A 15,289-nucleotide genomic window follows, 5' to 3' on the forward strand; every position below is an offset into this window, starting at 1 on the left:
ATCGAATCGTGTCTTTTTTTCGCACCAAAAAAAAAAGACGATGATGAAAGTTAAATAGATTTATTTTTATTTGCTTTAATTGCATCAGTCGTACATATATTAAGAGTTATGATTCAACAGCCAAAAAAACTAAAATAACAAAATGCAAAATGTACATCGGATGAGGTCAAAGCCCAGAAAATTCCTCCTTATCTTCCCCCCCCATGAGCATGCTGTGAACACAAGCTCGAGTCCATGCAGATACATTCATGAATACATCAGCCGTCCTGCACGCTCCAAACAGCCCAAAAAAACAAACGCAGAAACACAGAATCGTCAGCCTCAGACGTGATATTCTTTGGCAACATTTAGTTGCCGTTTGTATCACAGCTTTCATCAATAAAGGAGATAATATTGTGCATTCAGAAACATGCTCAAGTGGCAGCACAAAGGAAAGCAGCACAGACATGTCGTACGTATATCTTTGATTCAAGGGTAACATTTTGATCCGTTAGTATTTGATAGAAATGTCTCTGAGGATGCTGAACAAAAGGAAGTCTGTTATTCTGAAGGCACGAGGTGTGGCAGAGTGAAAAACAGACTCTTCTATGATTGGTCAATAGAATTTAATCTGATAACTTCTAATTCAAGGGGAATTCCTTCTTCTGTCACCAGCTGTGTTTTTAAGGTCTCTGATTGGCTGATCAGGAGCTTTACAGAGTGATTGCAGATTTAAAAGGAGATTTGTGAAAAACGCTCTTCATGCTCCTGAACCTCACTCCTACTGTCCTCTGAGTCCTGGGATCACCTGATTGGCTAGTCAGTGTCCCTGTAGGACTACAGTAAAGACACAGTTATCCTGTCTTTACAGCAGCATTATACATTCTATTCATTCAAATAATACATACCGTAATTAATCAGGACATTCATTACATTCTGCCTCCTACTGAACAATATCTCTGCAGGTGGCGTGTTTATTTATGAAGATTTAAAGTGTTTGTTTTTGGATGATTGTCACCTAAAGGAAGACGAACAAAGTGAACTGCATGAATATCTAAAAAGTGAGAAAAACGTTAAATATGATATCGTTGCAGCCGTGTTTTTGTTGGCTCAAAGTCTGCAAACAGGTGAGGAACTCAAGGGCTTCAGCTGCTGTGACACTGACGGTTAAAAAAGTGAACAGTTTGACATTTCTGGAAATATTCATGTCAGCTTATTTTGTTTAGAGTCAGACGCGATGGTTGATACGACTCTGCTGTCTGTGTGCTACAAAGAAAGCTACATCTGGTTAGCTTAGCTTAGCATTAGGACTGGAAACTGCTGAAGTGACTCGATCCAAAGGTGAAACAGATCCAACCCTCCAGTTATAAAATCAAAGTTCTGGTTTATTGGGGGTTATGTGCTGGGCTATTTCTTGTCCAGGTACAGAGACGTCCCGGCAGAATAAAACAGAGAGGTTAAGAGATGCTAGTGAGCAGATTACGTTTCACGTTATGACAGCGCCAGGCTAGCTGTTTCACCCTGTTCCCAGGGCTAAGCTTATCAGTTTTCTCAACCTACTCTTTGCAGGATATCTTTGCTGTTTCTTTAAATCAATAAATGCTGGTTAAAGAAAAAATATATAATCTAAAGCTCGACCTCAGCTCTTCAATCTCTTGAAAGTCTTAAACATTGAAAGACCAGAAAGAAAGTGCTCTAAAATCCCACTGGCTAACCTTCATATTATAAATCTTCCTCCCTCACACAGAAGCTCAAGGCCTCATATATAAATGTGTCACTTGACATGATCCAACAGGATACATCTTTATCAGAATAAATGAAATGATTTGTTATCAGGAAAATCTTAAACACTGGTTGAATAAAATATTTGTTCTTAAAATCATAATTCAGGACCTCAAGCAGAACATTTCTTAAAAGAGGCCTCTGACATCAACATTCAGCAAATTAGATATGTTCACATGACAGTATTTACACCGTGGATGTATGCTTCTCTGAGTGCTGACAGTCTGTTGTGATGGCCTCCCATTGGTGCTCCAGCAGGAGGGGCGGGGCTTGTGGTTTCCAGGTGAGGCAATGGGCATGCGTAGAGTCATTAATGGTCTGCCTGAGGGAGGGAATAAAACATTTGAATACATAGTATGCATGAAAGCATCAGACAGTTTCAAAGTGCTCTAACATATTTGAATTTCACAGATAATTAAAAACAAATAAGAGAATATGTCAGGAAACAACATAAAAAAAGACATTTAAACAACTTGAGAAGGCTGCAGGAGAGAGTGAAACTTCACTTCAGATTACTCACAGTTTAACTTGCTGATGTGGATTTAGTTGTGGGTGTAGACGCCTCCGGCTCTGATGGAGCTGGTGATGGGCGATGACAGAGGGTGATGTCCCGGCCTGATGGGCTTTGCTGCGGCACAAAGACACAAAATCGTTAACTCATTGAGTCAAATTATTTTCTCTCCTGTCCAAGTCCTGAACGTGAACCTCCACCTCACCGATCTGTGCCGAGTAGCCCCTCCTGGTCATATTCTTGGCCCGCACGGCTTCTTTGATGCGGTCCACCTCCTGCTGGTAGCGCTTGCGGTCCCTCATGGCGTTCTCCTTGGCCTCCTTCAGGGCGTTCTCCAGAGCTTTGACTCGCTCCGCCGTGGCTCGCAGACGCTTCTCCAGCTTGGGCAGCTCACAGCGGAGGTCGGCGTTGTCTCGGACCAGCTGACAACAGCGGTTAGAAAGTAACTTAGTAAATTTAGTCAAGTACTGTGATGTCATTTAAAGGTAATTTACATGATTCATTGGTTACGGTAGTAAACTTGATTAGCTAATAAAATAATATTCTTTATAAGAGATTTGACTTCTGAATACTTTTGGTTTGTCATGACAGAAAAATAAAGATTTGGCCCCTTTGTTATGTTTTGAATGTGTAGCTGAGGGCGGCAGTAGCTCAGTGTGTAGAGACTTGGGTTGGGAACCAGAGGGTCGTCATTTCAAGTTCAAGTCCGACCATTATATGGAAGTTGGTCTGATAGCTGGAGAGGTGCCAGAGCACTTCTTGAGCACTACCGAGGTGCCCTTGAACAAGGCACCAAACCTCCAACTGCTCTAGAAGCCCTGAAGCCCAGAGTTTCCCTCAGGGGATTAATGCAGTATAGTATAAGTTATTTCTGAATTGAAGTTTTTGTTTAAACCCTGAAGAGATACGATTGGTTGATAAGTCACAGCTTCATGTCTTTACCTGCTTGTGGACCTTAGTGAGCTGTTCCAAGTTGTTCTCCAGGAAGGAGATCTTCTGTTTCTGAGCCACGTTTCCGAGCCCCTCCTCACAGTCCAGCTCTGCACTCTGAAACACACACACACAGGTCAAAGGTCAAATGTAAATCTGGCCTACTCTGAAAGATGATTAACATGCACACAAGAGGGAGGGGGCTTGTACCTTCTTGACCCGGGTGGTGAGGTCCTGGACGAAGAGTTTGCGCAGGTTATGAAGAGTCTGCAGCTCTTTGGCCTGAGAGAGGAGAAAGACAAAGATTCTGATGGTGAGAACCAAAGGCTCCCCCTCCTGGATGCTACCTCTCTCTCTCCCTGACTTCTGACTCTGTCCACCGCCCTCTCTCAAATAAAGGCATATGAAAAAAACAATGATTTTAACAAAGTTCGAAGGTAGAATCGAACCCCCTATCTAAAGAAGTCAGAATTATATCACCACCTGTCCATCAAGCTGAACTATCAGTCAGGCAAGCCCACTGCATCAACATTAGATTATAGCCTGTCACTTATTTCACCTCTTTTTCCATGTATGAATTTTTTTTCCGATGGTTAATTAATAAAATCCCAATTAAAGATTTCTTCCTTTTTCCACTGACATGAGAAAATCCCAGCTTTTTAGATGTGATTGTTTACTGGTCTTAATGCACTGGTTTTCATCTGAAACATCGTCTGCTGTTGAATCTTTTCATTTGTTTTCAGACTTTAATCACGTTAATCAATAATGTGAGGAGTTTTGTATCCCAGGGAGACTTACTCAGTCTGCACATTTGAATCTTTCTCTACTCTTCACCCCATTAAGTCTTTGATTTTTGTAAATGTTTATTTGTCACAATGTTCACACTGAATCAGTGTAAAGAAAAACAAAGACTGCAGGTGTTCCATAAAATCTTTTGGTCAAAGAGATCTTCAGGTCGACCTTGAGTAACACATCTCTTTTCATTTTCAATCTTTGTTATGAGGACACTTTTCATCTTTCTGAAGAGCGTCAAGTGCCAAGACTCGGCAGACTCTGGAGACGTGTGCAAGAGAAATTTGAAAACCTCTTAGAAATGAAATGTATCTGTCCTGCTCCATAGCTCAGGGAGTTAGAGATGTGATTGGGACTCCAGTGGAAGTGAGTTCAAACCTTTTTGAAGAGTTTTGAGGGCGACTGTCCAAAGAAAAAGAGAGAAAACCTCAAAGACACCTCTTCAAATTGTCTTCTTCTACAGCTCAGGGAGATGGTCAAGTGTCTTACAGTCCAAAGGTTGTGTGTTTAATCCTTACTGCATTCATTTTTTAAAGGCTAGTGTCCAAAAGAGATGATGAAAAGCTCTCAGAAACAATGCTGCACTGTTTTTTATTTTATGTGCCATTGCACGTTAGTATGGAATACCGCCATTATGGAAACCACCGCCCATTTATCAGAGGAATCTCCCCCAGGGTTTGGTTTTTCATTCAGGTAGAAGTGTTGGGGGGGGGGGGGGGGGATGAAATACTCACCACAGTGTCCTGGAGGCCCTTCAGATCCTCGTTGGCCTGCTCCCTCTGATCATTCAGCAGTCTGGACAGAAAATGTGGATGAATTGAGGACACACAGACTAATGAATAATAGAGATGTGATGTGTTAGCTGGTACATACATGAGCTTCTGTAGTGTTGCATCTTTCTCCTGCTCTTCATTTTTCAGTTTGTCATAATCTGTCATGAGTCTCTCCTGCTCCAGTAACAGGCCCTGGTTCAAACTAAAAGGAGGAAAATAAAATGTATAATGTGGCCAGAGTTAATGTTGATGTCTGCTTGAGTGGATAAAATCGTGCACTTCTAATTGAAGTAGTTTATGATTGTAAATAAATGAATGAATTGTGTGGACTTACTCTGTGAGCTCGTCCATCATCCTCTGCTTGTCTTCGATCTCATCTCTGAGGCGGCTGAGCTGCTTCTGGTGAGCCTCCCGATGGTTCTCCAGCTGCTCTTCCAGAGTTTTCTGGAGATGAAAAAACGGATTACAGGCAATACAAAGTGTGTTTGTGTGTTTTTTGAAGTTGTAAACTGTCCTCACCTTGATGTCCCCGTCTCCATCATGTCTGCCGATGTCCTCCTTCTCCTTCTCCTCTCCTGACATCTCATGTCTTTTTTCTGATGACCAACAAAGACGTAAAACTGTCTAATAAGATGTTTGAAAGGCCTTCAGGAATAAATAATATATGATATGTTGTTTTTGTTGTTGTGTACTGACCGTGAGCCTGCAGTTTGGCCAGCTCCTCGGTCAAAGAGTCCTGACTCTCCTCCAGCTGCCTCTTCTTCTGCTCCATGTTCTGCATGTAGTCCGTCAGAGACTTGATCTTGGCCTGGTGCTGTACAAAGAGGAGACGAAAACCTTTTTTATTCCACTTGTAAAAAAAAAGATCAGTCTTTGCCAAACTAAGTGGAACAAGTGAGTGTTTTTTTTCAGGGCTGGGCACGTTAACGCGTTATTTTCGCGTTAACTCATTAATTAATTATCGCCGGCAATTATTTTATCTCGCATTAACGCAGTTTTTATCATTTATTTTCTTATTGTAAAAGTCTGTTGCTCACTGGCTTTTATTTTGTAAAATTCCATCGTGAGCGAGCCTCGCATGTTGCTTACTGCTGCGCATGTCTGCTGCGGCGCTCACTGGAAAGAGGAAACAGTGTTGCCAACTTGGTGACTTTCTCGCTAAATCTGGGCGACTTTCCAAACCGCCTTGGCGACTTTTCTTGTCAACAGCTACTAGCGACAAATCTAGGCATTGAAGCTTAAACGTAATCATGCAACATATTTAGTGATTGTTACCTGGGAGATGAGCAGCTGACAGGACGCCAGCTCCTTGTCATTGGCCTGAATCTTTCTGTGGGCGTCGGCCTGCGTGCTCTCCAGCTGTTTGCTGCGGTTCACCAGAGACTTGACCTCAGACTTCATCTTGCTGATGTAGAGCCGAGCTACGGTGAACTCCTCCTCCACCGCTGAGCCGTTCCCCTTTGACTCTGAGGACTGAGGATGAGGGGGAGGTTACAGGCGTTGAGAGTGTGAAAGATGTGTGTGTGTGTGTATATAAATGTGTGTGTCCGTTCTCACAGCTGTCTTGACATCACTGGTGCCGATGATGGCGCCGATGTCACTGAGGTCTCGTAGCAGCAGGTTCAGGACCTCGGTAGCTCTCTTTCTCTGCAGACCGTTCAGCTCCTGCAGCTGACTCAGCTCCCTCTGCACCGCTATAAGCAATGCCTGTCCAAAACACACACACACACACACACACACACACACACACAGACACACACACACACACACAGAAACGTAAAACAATCTGTATGTTTCTGCAAAACTCAAGATGCAGACTTTAAACACATCTGTACCGTCTTGTGCTGCAGCTCCTCTGCCAGCTGCAGGTTGGTCTGATCTCTCTCCTCCACCTCTTGGCTCTTCTGGTCGTAGTTGACGGCGAGCTCCTCCAGCGCCTGCAGCACCTCCTTCACCTCCTCCTTGGCCAGCTCGTTCTCCGTTTGCAGCCGGCACAGCTCCTCCTGGATCTTGTCGTAGTCGCGCCGCGTAGATGCCAGCAACTGAGAGGAAATGCAAAAAATGATCATCCTTATGAAATCCATGTTTAAATGAAAATACTTGATATTTCTTTTGTATTTCATAGGCTGAGAGACAAACCTCTTCTTGGTCCAGCATCTGCTCCTTGAGTTTCTCAGCCAGCTGACTGTGTTGGTTGATCTCATCATCCTGTGATTTATTACAAGAAAAGGACATCAAGTAATAATAAGAATTGAGAAAATGAAAGTATTTGTATTTAGTTTGAATCTTTAAGCAGGTTGTCTTCAAACTGTGCTTCTAATGTTGTGTCTTGTCTTTGAGTTTAGTCTCACCTTGTCATCCAGCTGTTTGTACAGGGTGCTGATGTCCTCCTCGTATTTGCTCCGCTCGTCGCCGGTGACCGAGACGCCTCCTCCAGCCTGCGGCAGGTTATCGATGATAGGAGTGTTGTCATTTGGCTCAATGCTCTTCTGATCTTTGGAGCTCAGCTGCTCCTCCTCAGGAACGTCCTCTCCTGAAACACAGAACGGGAGTGAGCTAGTTTTGACAATACACAACAACATCAAAATTGTACTTGATTCAAGTTCTTTAATAAATCTACTTTCCAAAAAAGAGAAAAAAGTGTCCCAAAGTTACATGACAAGAAACTTAATGTTTGTGAACTTTCATAAATCAATCCATTTTTATTCACTTAGCTCCATATCATAAGAAAAGTGATCTCCACACACTTTACAATAAGTGATTCGTACAGGTTCAAGCAGCAGTTTGAAGCTGTAATGATGACTGACTTTATGACTGAGACAAAAAGTCATCAACAAATGAGAAGGAGTGAAATGGTGAAGAGCTGCTTGGTTTAAATGTCTCGGCATATGGCGTGAGCAGCAGATCAGAAACACTGCATCAGCAAAATGTGTGTCTGTTTATTACAGTGTGTGTGTGTGTGGGCCAGTGTGGTGTGTGCATTCACTTTGTAGGCTTTAGAGTCTGAGCCTGTGCTGATCTGTTGAGAAGGAGGGGGCGTTCTATCTGCAAGTATCCGCAAGGGGATTAAAAATATAAAAATTACAATGTGCAACGAGAGAGGGAGAGAGACATTAAAGTGAAGCGGGAGAGAGGGAGAGAGGGAGAGAGGGAGAGAGGGAGAGAGGGTTTCAATGGTTACCGTGCAACAGAGATGGAAAAAAAAAAAACAGTGAGCTAAAGGAGCCACTGCAGTCTACGAGGAGAGAGAGAGAGAACTAGAAACCAAACAACACAGTGAAAAGCCTCTGACAGTGTGTTTAAATAGTAAACATGATAGGTGCACTGTTTGATGATGTTAAACCTACATTGAGGTTTGACTATTACTGCTTTTTAGCTCAAGTGTGCAGCATATTTCCAAGGTTTCATCTGATAACTAAAACCTTTTGCCATGTCTAAACATTAGTTGTATCTTATATCTTGTGTTTGTTTGTTAAACCTAGAAATGCTTTATTTCCTAAAAAGCTTTGCAGGCATGCTCTATCATTAAAAGATACCTCATTAAAACTTGACATAAATTACTTGTATGATTTATCCATGAGAGCACATCATGGGCTAAATTTGTTGCTGCATGTGATGAACTTTGATTCAATCCAATCTGATTAAAGTCATGCATTAAATGCATTTTTAACATAATGTGCAGATGGGTAGCACATAAAATGATTCAGCATAAACTGTTTCTGAATTATGTCAAAGTAATGTCTCTAAATGATGATAAATGGTAAGAAGAACTGTGTTTATGCCTCTTTAAACTGTCGCCCACATTGATGTGTTTTTTTTTTCTCACCGTTCCTCCAGCGGTTGAGTTCAGCCTCCAGCCTCTGGATGATGGTTTTCAGGTTTTTGTTCTTGTCCTTCTCCTTCTCATATTTCTTCTTCCACTCCTCGGCAGTCAGCTCCAGGTTCACCGACACCGTGTTCTTGATGGTCTTGGCTCTAAAAAAGTGACATTTCTTTAGAAGTTAAAAAGATACAGCTCATGTACACAGCTATTTTCTCTTTTTTTTAAACATGGAGTTTAATGACATTACCAGTAAATGTCTGCAGAGGTCACATTAGCCAGAATGATAACACCCGTGAGCTTTGCTTATTGTGCAGCAATGTTGTAAATCTAATTTTAATTTAAGTCTCTGTTTCATTTCCTCTGAGTGTCTTTCATCAGACGGCAAATGGCTGCACAGTAATCACTCATCAGTCGCCCCCTGACATTGCTGCTGCTTCAGAGTTTATTACAAACTGTAAGCACTTTGAACTTATTGCCAGACACTCAGAGACAGTTGTTACAGATGGATTTGAATCATTGCACACACCACAAACACAACAGGCTGCTCACACACATTTGTATTAATCATGACAAACAGGGAAAATAGGAAGGATGGGGGATTTGAAGAAAAACAAAAAACAGGGTGCTAAATCAAGGTGTGGAAGGATCCTACAGAGGGATCTTTAAATAGAGATAGACCCAGATCCACAGTGGGAAACCTAAAGCCATCTGTTGTCTTGTTGTGAGCACTTCTGTCAGCTATAGTCCTCATGAGTCACAATCACCTACACACACACACACACACACACACACACACACACACACACACACACACACACACACACACACACACACACACACACACACACACCTCACTGTTAGTCTGCTTTTGATTCAATGAAAGAACTCATAAACGTTCTGAAGTATTTAATGGAGCAGCAGTTTGTCCCTTGCTCATCACATTGACACAGAAAGGGAGTTCAACCTTCAAATGGTAGTCTTGTTGTCCATTTTTGACCATCACATTTCGAAATTATTATGATTATTTACTGTTTTACAAAAGAAGAAACTCACTTTGTAAAATTAAATTTCTGTCCAGAGAGAAAAGGAGCAGCAGCAAGTTTTGCTGTTATTTGAAAGGTGTAAAGGTCATTTTGAAAAAGGAGAGGAGAAGTCAAACAATGCACAGGTAACAGGTACCTCTGTCCAAACATGAGCGTTGACTTGGTTTCGGCCTCGTTGTAGACAGACGGCGAGCAGCAGATGATGATGGTGGTGCGGCAGTTTCCCCCCAGAGAGTCCTGCAGGATCCGAGTCATCTTACTGTCTCTGTACGGCACATGCGTTTTCTAAAAATAAAAATATAAGTCTCATGAAACGCATTGGAAGAAGTATTCAGATCTTGTCTTTAAAAAGTGTTTTATACTCTTACTGTTCCCTCAGCCAGAGCTGAAATGACGTTTCCAAGCGCTGACAGCGATTTGTTGATGTTCTTCGCCTCGTCCAGCACAGCTCCCTCCGCTCCCGTCTTACTGACCTGTTCAAACCAATAAAACAGATATCACATCAACCCTTTAATTCATAACACGTCAAGAGTTCTCATCACACTCCATCACCATTACCTTCTCGCTGCCCGCCAGGTCCACCAGGTAGAGCTTCCCCGACAGCTTCTTCTCCGTCTCCATGTTTTCCTGCTTGATGTTGATGAGGAAGATGCTGTGGCTGCGAGAGCTGTGCTCGTTCATGTCTAGAAAACAAGGATTTTGCTTAATATTAAACATATGAGACAAAGCAATGGAAAGGATTTTAAATGACTCAGACTGTAAATACATTATAAATACTGTGGACAGATTGATGTTAAAACACAGAGATACTCACTAGTCACTGCCACATGGCGGTTTGATTTGCCCTCATCGATGACGTCCATCACCTCCTCTGGGCTCGACACAAAGCGCTCAGTACACCCCTGATACACAGAGTGGATTTAGTTGTTACACTGGAGTAATGTCACCCTTAGAGAGATCAGGAATCTGACTTTGTTTAAATTTGCCCCAAAAGCTACATGGAAGCAAAATGAATTTCTATGTATGACCAGCGAACATTAACTGAGGTAGAGGTTCCTGACCTTGACATAGGGCACTCTGTTTTTGTCTTCATGCACAGAGAGGTTGGTCTTCGACACTTGAAACAAAGCAAAGCACACCACAGTCACGTGCTGGTTCAAATAAAACACTCCAATAATCCCCTTAATTCACTTTAAATGTTGTAAGTTTCAGAACAACGATTCGTCTTACCGTCCAGTAGATCTCTGATCTTGTCCAAGTAGATTTCAAAATAGGAAACCTGAAACATACAACAGCAGATTAGGTCCTGGCGTATGCAAAATAAATATAGCTAAAACCAAATTAACATAATCCAATACCCATGTTTACTTTATGCACCATCTTCAGCTATGTAGATGTCTCTGTCCCAGCCTACAGTTTGTGTGTTTGAACCTCTTTTAACCACAGCAGATTGGGTCCAGGTGTATGTGAACAATTAAAAAATAAGGAACCAGCAGGTTGCAGCTGATACTAGAACAAACTGCTAAACATACAGGAAACAAAACGTGAAACTTCTCTGGAATTATGAAGTCATAAATTTGCTCGAAAAAAAGAGAGGAACATCAGAATGATTATTTTGTCTTCTAGGAGACATATCTCAGAGAATATATGTTTAATTTCTACGTGTAAAGTCACTAGTTTTTCTGTGATTTTTGTCTTTACCTCAGCTTTGAGCTTTCTGTTCTTTTCTAAGGTTTGCACAGTGACCAACGTTGTTACTTCTTTACCTTGATGTGGAACTCCAGGTTCTCGTCCATGGAGTAGATGTGGTCGAAGATGTCGTGGGCGATGCGAGGGATGATTCCCATCAGCTGGGGGTCGTGCAGTTTGCCCTGAACACAATCAGCGGACATTAAGCAGATTTTCTAATGCTTTGAAAAGTATGAATTTTGAAACTTCTTCAGAGGAGTTTAGAGAGAAATGGCGGAGTTCAAAGGTGTGGAGTAATGTAGACGCAGAGAAGAAGAAGGTTTATCATCAAAGCTCTCATCGGGGATTATAAAGAGGCTTCAGGCTGCTGTCTCGGTGGATAAGTCTCCTATCAGACGTAATATATACGTAGGATAAATGATACTGGATGCTGGAGAGTCTGATTCTACTTTTGAACTTGAAATCTAATTTGCAAAAACTGTCTTTGAAACTGGGTAAACGTGGAGATCAAAGCTGAGTCATCGTACGATCTTGATTGGATTTAGTGTTGGTGTTAAATCTGTTACATAATGCCGGCTGTGCTCTGATCCTCTGACTGCAGAATAAAGGTCTAATAAAGGTCAGTGCCGGTCGTTATGAAGTATTCATCCACAGAAGCTGCAAGGGAGGTGAAGAAGCTAAATGAGTCTCTCACCTCCATGGTGTGTGTCTTCCCGGAGGAGGTCTGTCCGTAGGCGAAGATGGTCCCGTTGTAACCACCCAGGACATCTGGAACACGCAAACACCTTTAAAGCATGACTGCCACATTATATCAGAGTACTGTTACACGAGCATAAATGTGTTTCCTGACCTTCAATTCTACAAGTGAACACAAAGATTTAATTTAATCTAATTAAGTACGTGGTCCTCTAAAGTCAAAGTCAACCCCAAGTCATCAAATAAAGTGTCAAATCTACAAATCCAGAAAGTCTCAGGTCCTTGAATCAAGTTACAGGCAAGTCCAGGGGGGGGGTTAAGTAAGAGTTGAGCAGATATACGATAGATTACAGTTACATAAGAACAATGTTACATCACTTTCATTTCCAGCACGTTTCAACCTTCGTACCTTTAACAATCTGTTTGGCACACTGGTCATACACTTGTTCCTGCGACGTGTTGGGGGGCAGCACTCGGTCGAACACGTACGGTTTAGCCTGTTCCAAAACCAACACAGGACATCATTAAAAAGATACTGCAATGTGTTACATCTTTTAAAAAAAAAAACATGCTTAAATGGTAAATATCCGAAATAGCTTTTCTTTTGTCAGATTGTTCTAATAAATAAGACATAATGACCTGAAACAAGGCAGAGAGGGAACATTTCAGCACTACAGTTGGAATAAATCACACAAATTTGAAACCAAATAATGATACTAAAAACATAGATAATACTTAATCAACATGGCACCTATCATTGATTTAAAATCCCTATTTTACTGCCTTTTCTTTGACTATTTCAGAACATAATTTGAAATACTGATATACTTGATCGACTGCCCGTTTCTCACACTCTGGTGTCATTAAACTAGACGTCCTAAATGCTCCAACAGCTTCCAGGACCCCCCCAGTCGGACCATCCATCACTCCTCTTGCCCTTGTCAAACTCATGACTCCGTCTCTCATGGGGATTTGAAAGCAGCATCCCTCATGCAAAAAGCAGCTCTCAGCACTATAAGGAGCAACAGCAGCACTCTGAATCCGTCTGAACCTCCAAGATGAAGAAGCAAAAACTACTGACTAGAGCAGAATGGGAGGCTACGGCTTCAGTAATGTGTTTCTGCAGTTTGATGGATGGTAGGAGTTAATATTAGGATATAATGCAACAGAAGGAATGGTGCAGGGTGACTGATCTGCATCAATATTCTGTAAAAGGTTAATGTCTCGTCGTCTGTTCGGTGGCATAGAAATTTCAGTAAGTAATTTTACAGAGGTTACAGATTAGGTTGACAAATTGTAGGTGTCAAACTCAATCAACAATTTCTGTTTTTATGCAATGATTTTTCTTTTCTTTGATGACAGGTAGGAAAAAACTAAATCTAAGACTTCTCAGGCAACAGACAAATCTAACCAAAAAGACAAATGATAAATTTTGGGGCGAGGAGGGGGAACTGACGAGAAATAAACCATCCATGTAAAGACAAAACAACTTGTTCAGACTGGTCTCTCTGTTCCTTGGAGAAATTAAATAAAATAAGATTTAGCTGGCGTATATAGTGCATCGAGTTCTTGCAGTAAGTGTGAGGTGTTCTTTGTTAGCTCCACCCACCATGGATTCCCAAGAGTCGGAAACAAACACAAGGCCTTATTGATGTCCTCGCCACACTGCACACAAAAGGCAGCGTTGTTTCTAGATCTACACACTGAATGAAGATGAGGCCTCCTGAATCAGCACATTTAAAACAGGGCTGAGTCACTGTAGGTGTAACCTTTGACTTCTGAACAGCTTATATAAACTTACACCCCTAAGTGGACTTTTTTTAAACACATTATTCAAATGCATGACAACAGAGCTTGCTCCTGACTGGCTCATTAAGAATCACTAAATACTGAAAAATACACGTTTATTCTGCTTCTATGTTACCTCTTTTTTTCAACATCATCATGGTGTTGTTGTGATTAAACAAGTACAAGAAACACTTTATAATTGAGCAGCAGAATAGAAAAACACAAAGAGATGTTTTGTTCGTCTATGCACAGAGTTCACATTATTTACATATTTTATGAACAAGCAGAAGCCTGTCATGCTGCAGTAGAACTTAATGTAGCTATTTTTAGAATGAGATTTAAAGTGTTGTAACGCATGGTTTGCATCGTTTATGAAAGTTGTTGTTTTAAGGTTGCTTTCCTAAAACTGTTAACGCTGCTGTAACCTTTCTGTAGTTGTACTTAGTACAATTTAAGCCTTTATATAGTATTATATGAATAAGCCTATACATGCAGTTTCTAGATTCAATTTTTTTGTGTAATACTACATGAAATAAATGTGCTGCTGCTATGATGAGCATCTAAAATCTACCAAAGGACTATATTGTTATTGCGCAACTGGCATTCTCATCTCTCTGCAGAGCTCCAGGTGACTTTGTTCCTCTAAATCACTGCAGCGTTTGTTTTCTCAGCTCCACACACATGACAACACTAACATGATCACAGCAAACACTGAACACTCAGACTTGCCGTTATGACCACCGTGTCGTCCTCCTTGAATTTGGGGATGTATTTGTCTCCTCGGATTATTTCGGACTCGTTCAGGGGCCTGAAGCGGCACATCACCCTCACCCCGCACTCTGCAGCATCCATCATGTCTGCTGCTGGCTCTGTTTACGCCACCTCTCCAAAAAGATGCAGGTGCAGAAAAAAAATAAACAGGTCCAAAAGGGAGGATCAGGCTATGCTGTGTAGGGTGGTGACCAAACTATGGTTCAGGGACCTCCCCCTGGGCCTGGAAGATGCTCCTTAGGTCCTGGGCCAAGTGAGTTCAAAAATGTACTTTAACATGGACTGAAATGGGAATTAAAGCGGAAAAAAAAATTCGTGCTTCCTAGTTTCCTCGCAGCAAAGGTATGGAAGCTCCTGCGTTATCCAATGCGCAACGCGTCCTTCAACCAACCCGAAGATCTCCGAGTTTCCTCGGCTGCGCCATGGCCGAACCGGAACCACTGCAGCGCTGCGCCCCTCTGACAAGATCCAGACCTGGGTGAGCAAGCCTCCCCTTCTGCAGCGAGGACACCGACAGTCGTGCAAAAACACCCGCGGAACAATCTCAGTTCATGAGTCTTAGCGGCGGGGGCGGACTCGGTGGGAGCAGCCCGGTTCGCAGAAGGAGAGCTCGGAGAGGATGCGCAGGGAGAGCCGCATCGTCCTGTCTTGCAATAAAAGCGCGCACCCTGCACGATGCTGCGGCGCGTGCCCGCTCCCTGCATCAGCACCA

At 42.2% G+C, this 15,289-nt stretch overlaps 1 protein-coding gene across 2 annotated transcripts; it reads right to left on the reverse strand.

The window, feature by feature from the left end:
* Positions 1-44: 44 nt before the first annotated feature.
* Positions 45-15,236, reverse strand: LOC109984167 (kinesin heavy chain-like). 2 transcript variants are annotated; one of them, XM_065952166.1, is made up of 26 exons: positions 14,536-15,235; positions 12,428-12,515; positions 12,017-12,090; positions 11,400-11,504; positions 10,864-10,912; positions 10,695-10,750; positions 10,448-10,535; positions 10,192-10,316; positions 10,002-10,106; positions 9,770-9,918; positions 8,594-8,742; positions 7,119-7,300; positions 6,907-6,975; positions 6,603-6,809; positions 6,325-6,474; positions 6,043-6,240; positions 5,464-5,581; positions 5,287-5,363; positions 5,102-5,211; positions 4,868-4,969; positions 4,729-4,789; positions 3,413-3,484; positions 3,215-3,319; positions 2,478-2,694; positions 2,282-2,389; positions 45-2,083 (listed from the first exon to the last, which is right to left on the reverse strand). In XM_065952166.1, the coding sequence occupies exons 1-25, from the start codon at positions 14,659-14,661 to the stop codon at positions 2,304-2,306; spliced, it is 2,868 nt and encodes a 955-aa protein (XP_065808238.1). In that variant the 5' UTR covers positions 14,662-15,235; the 3' UTR covers positions 45-2,083; positions 2,282-2,303. The 2 variants fall into 2 exon arrangements, with proteins under 2 accessions (XP_065808238.1, XP_065808237.1); XM_065952165.1 differs by having other exon boundaries at positions 5,102-5,363; positions 14,536-15,236.
* Positions 15,237-15,289: the final 53 nt, after the last annotated feature.

The sequence above is a fragment of the Labrus bergylta genome, chromosome 24, assembly GCF_963930695.1.
Source record: "Labrus bergylta chromosome 24, fLabBer1.1, whole genome shotgun sequence".
Taxonomy (NCBI): Eukaryota; Metazoa; Chordata; class Actinopteri; order Labriformes; family Labridae; genus Labrus; species Labrus bergylta.

What these genes read in the sequence shown, in the direction of transcription:
- LOC109984167 (XM_065952165.1), bottom strand. Translation starts at nt 14,661, where the DNA reads ATGATGGATGCTGCAGAGTGCGGGGTGAGGGTGATGTGCCGCTTCAGG. An exon ending in GATCAGAGATCTACTGGACG is followed by an intron (nt 10,751 to 10,863) that starts GTAAGACGAATC and finishes CTTTGTTTCAAG; the next exon opens with TGTCGAAGACCAACCTCTCT. An exon ending in ACAGAGTGCCCTATGTCAAG is followed by an intron (nt 10,536 to 10,694) that starts GTCAGGAACCTC and finishes TCTGTGTATCAG; the next exon opens with GGGTGTACTGAGCGCTTTGT.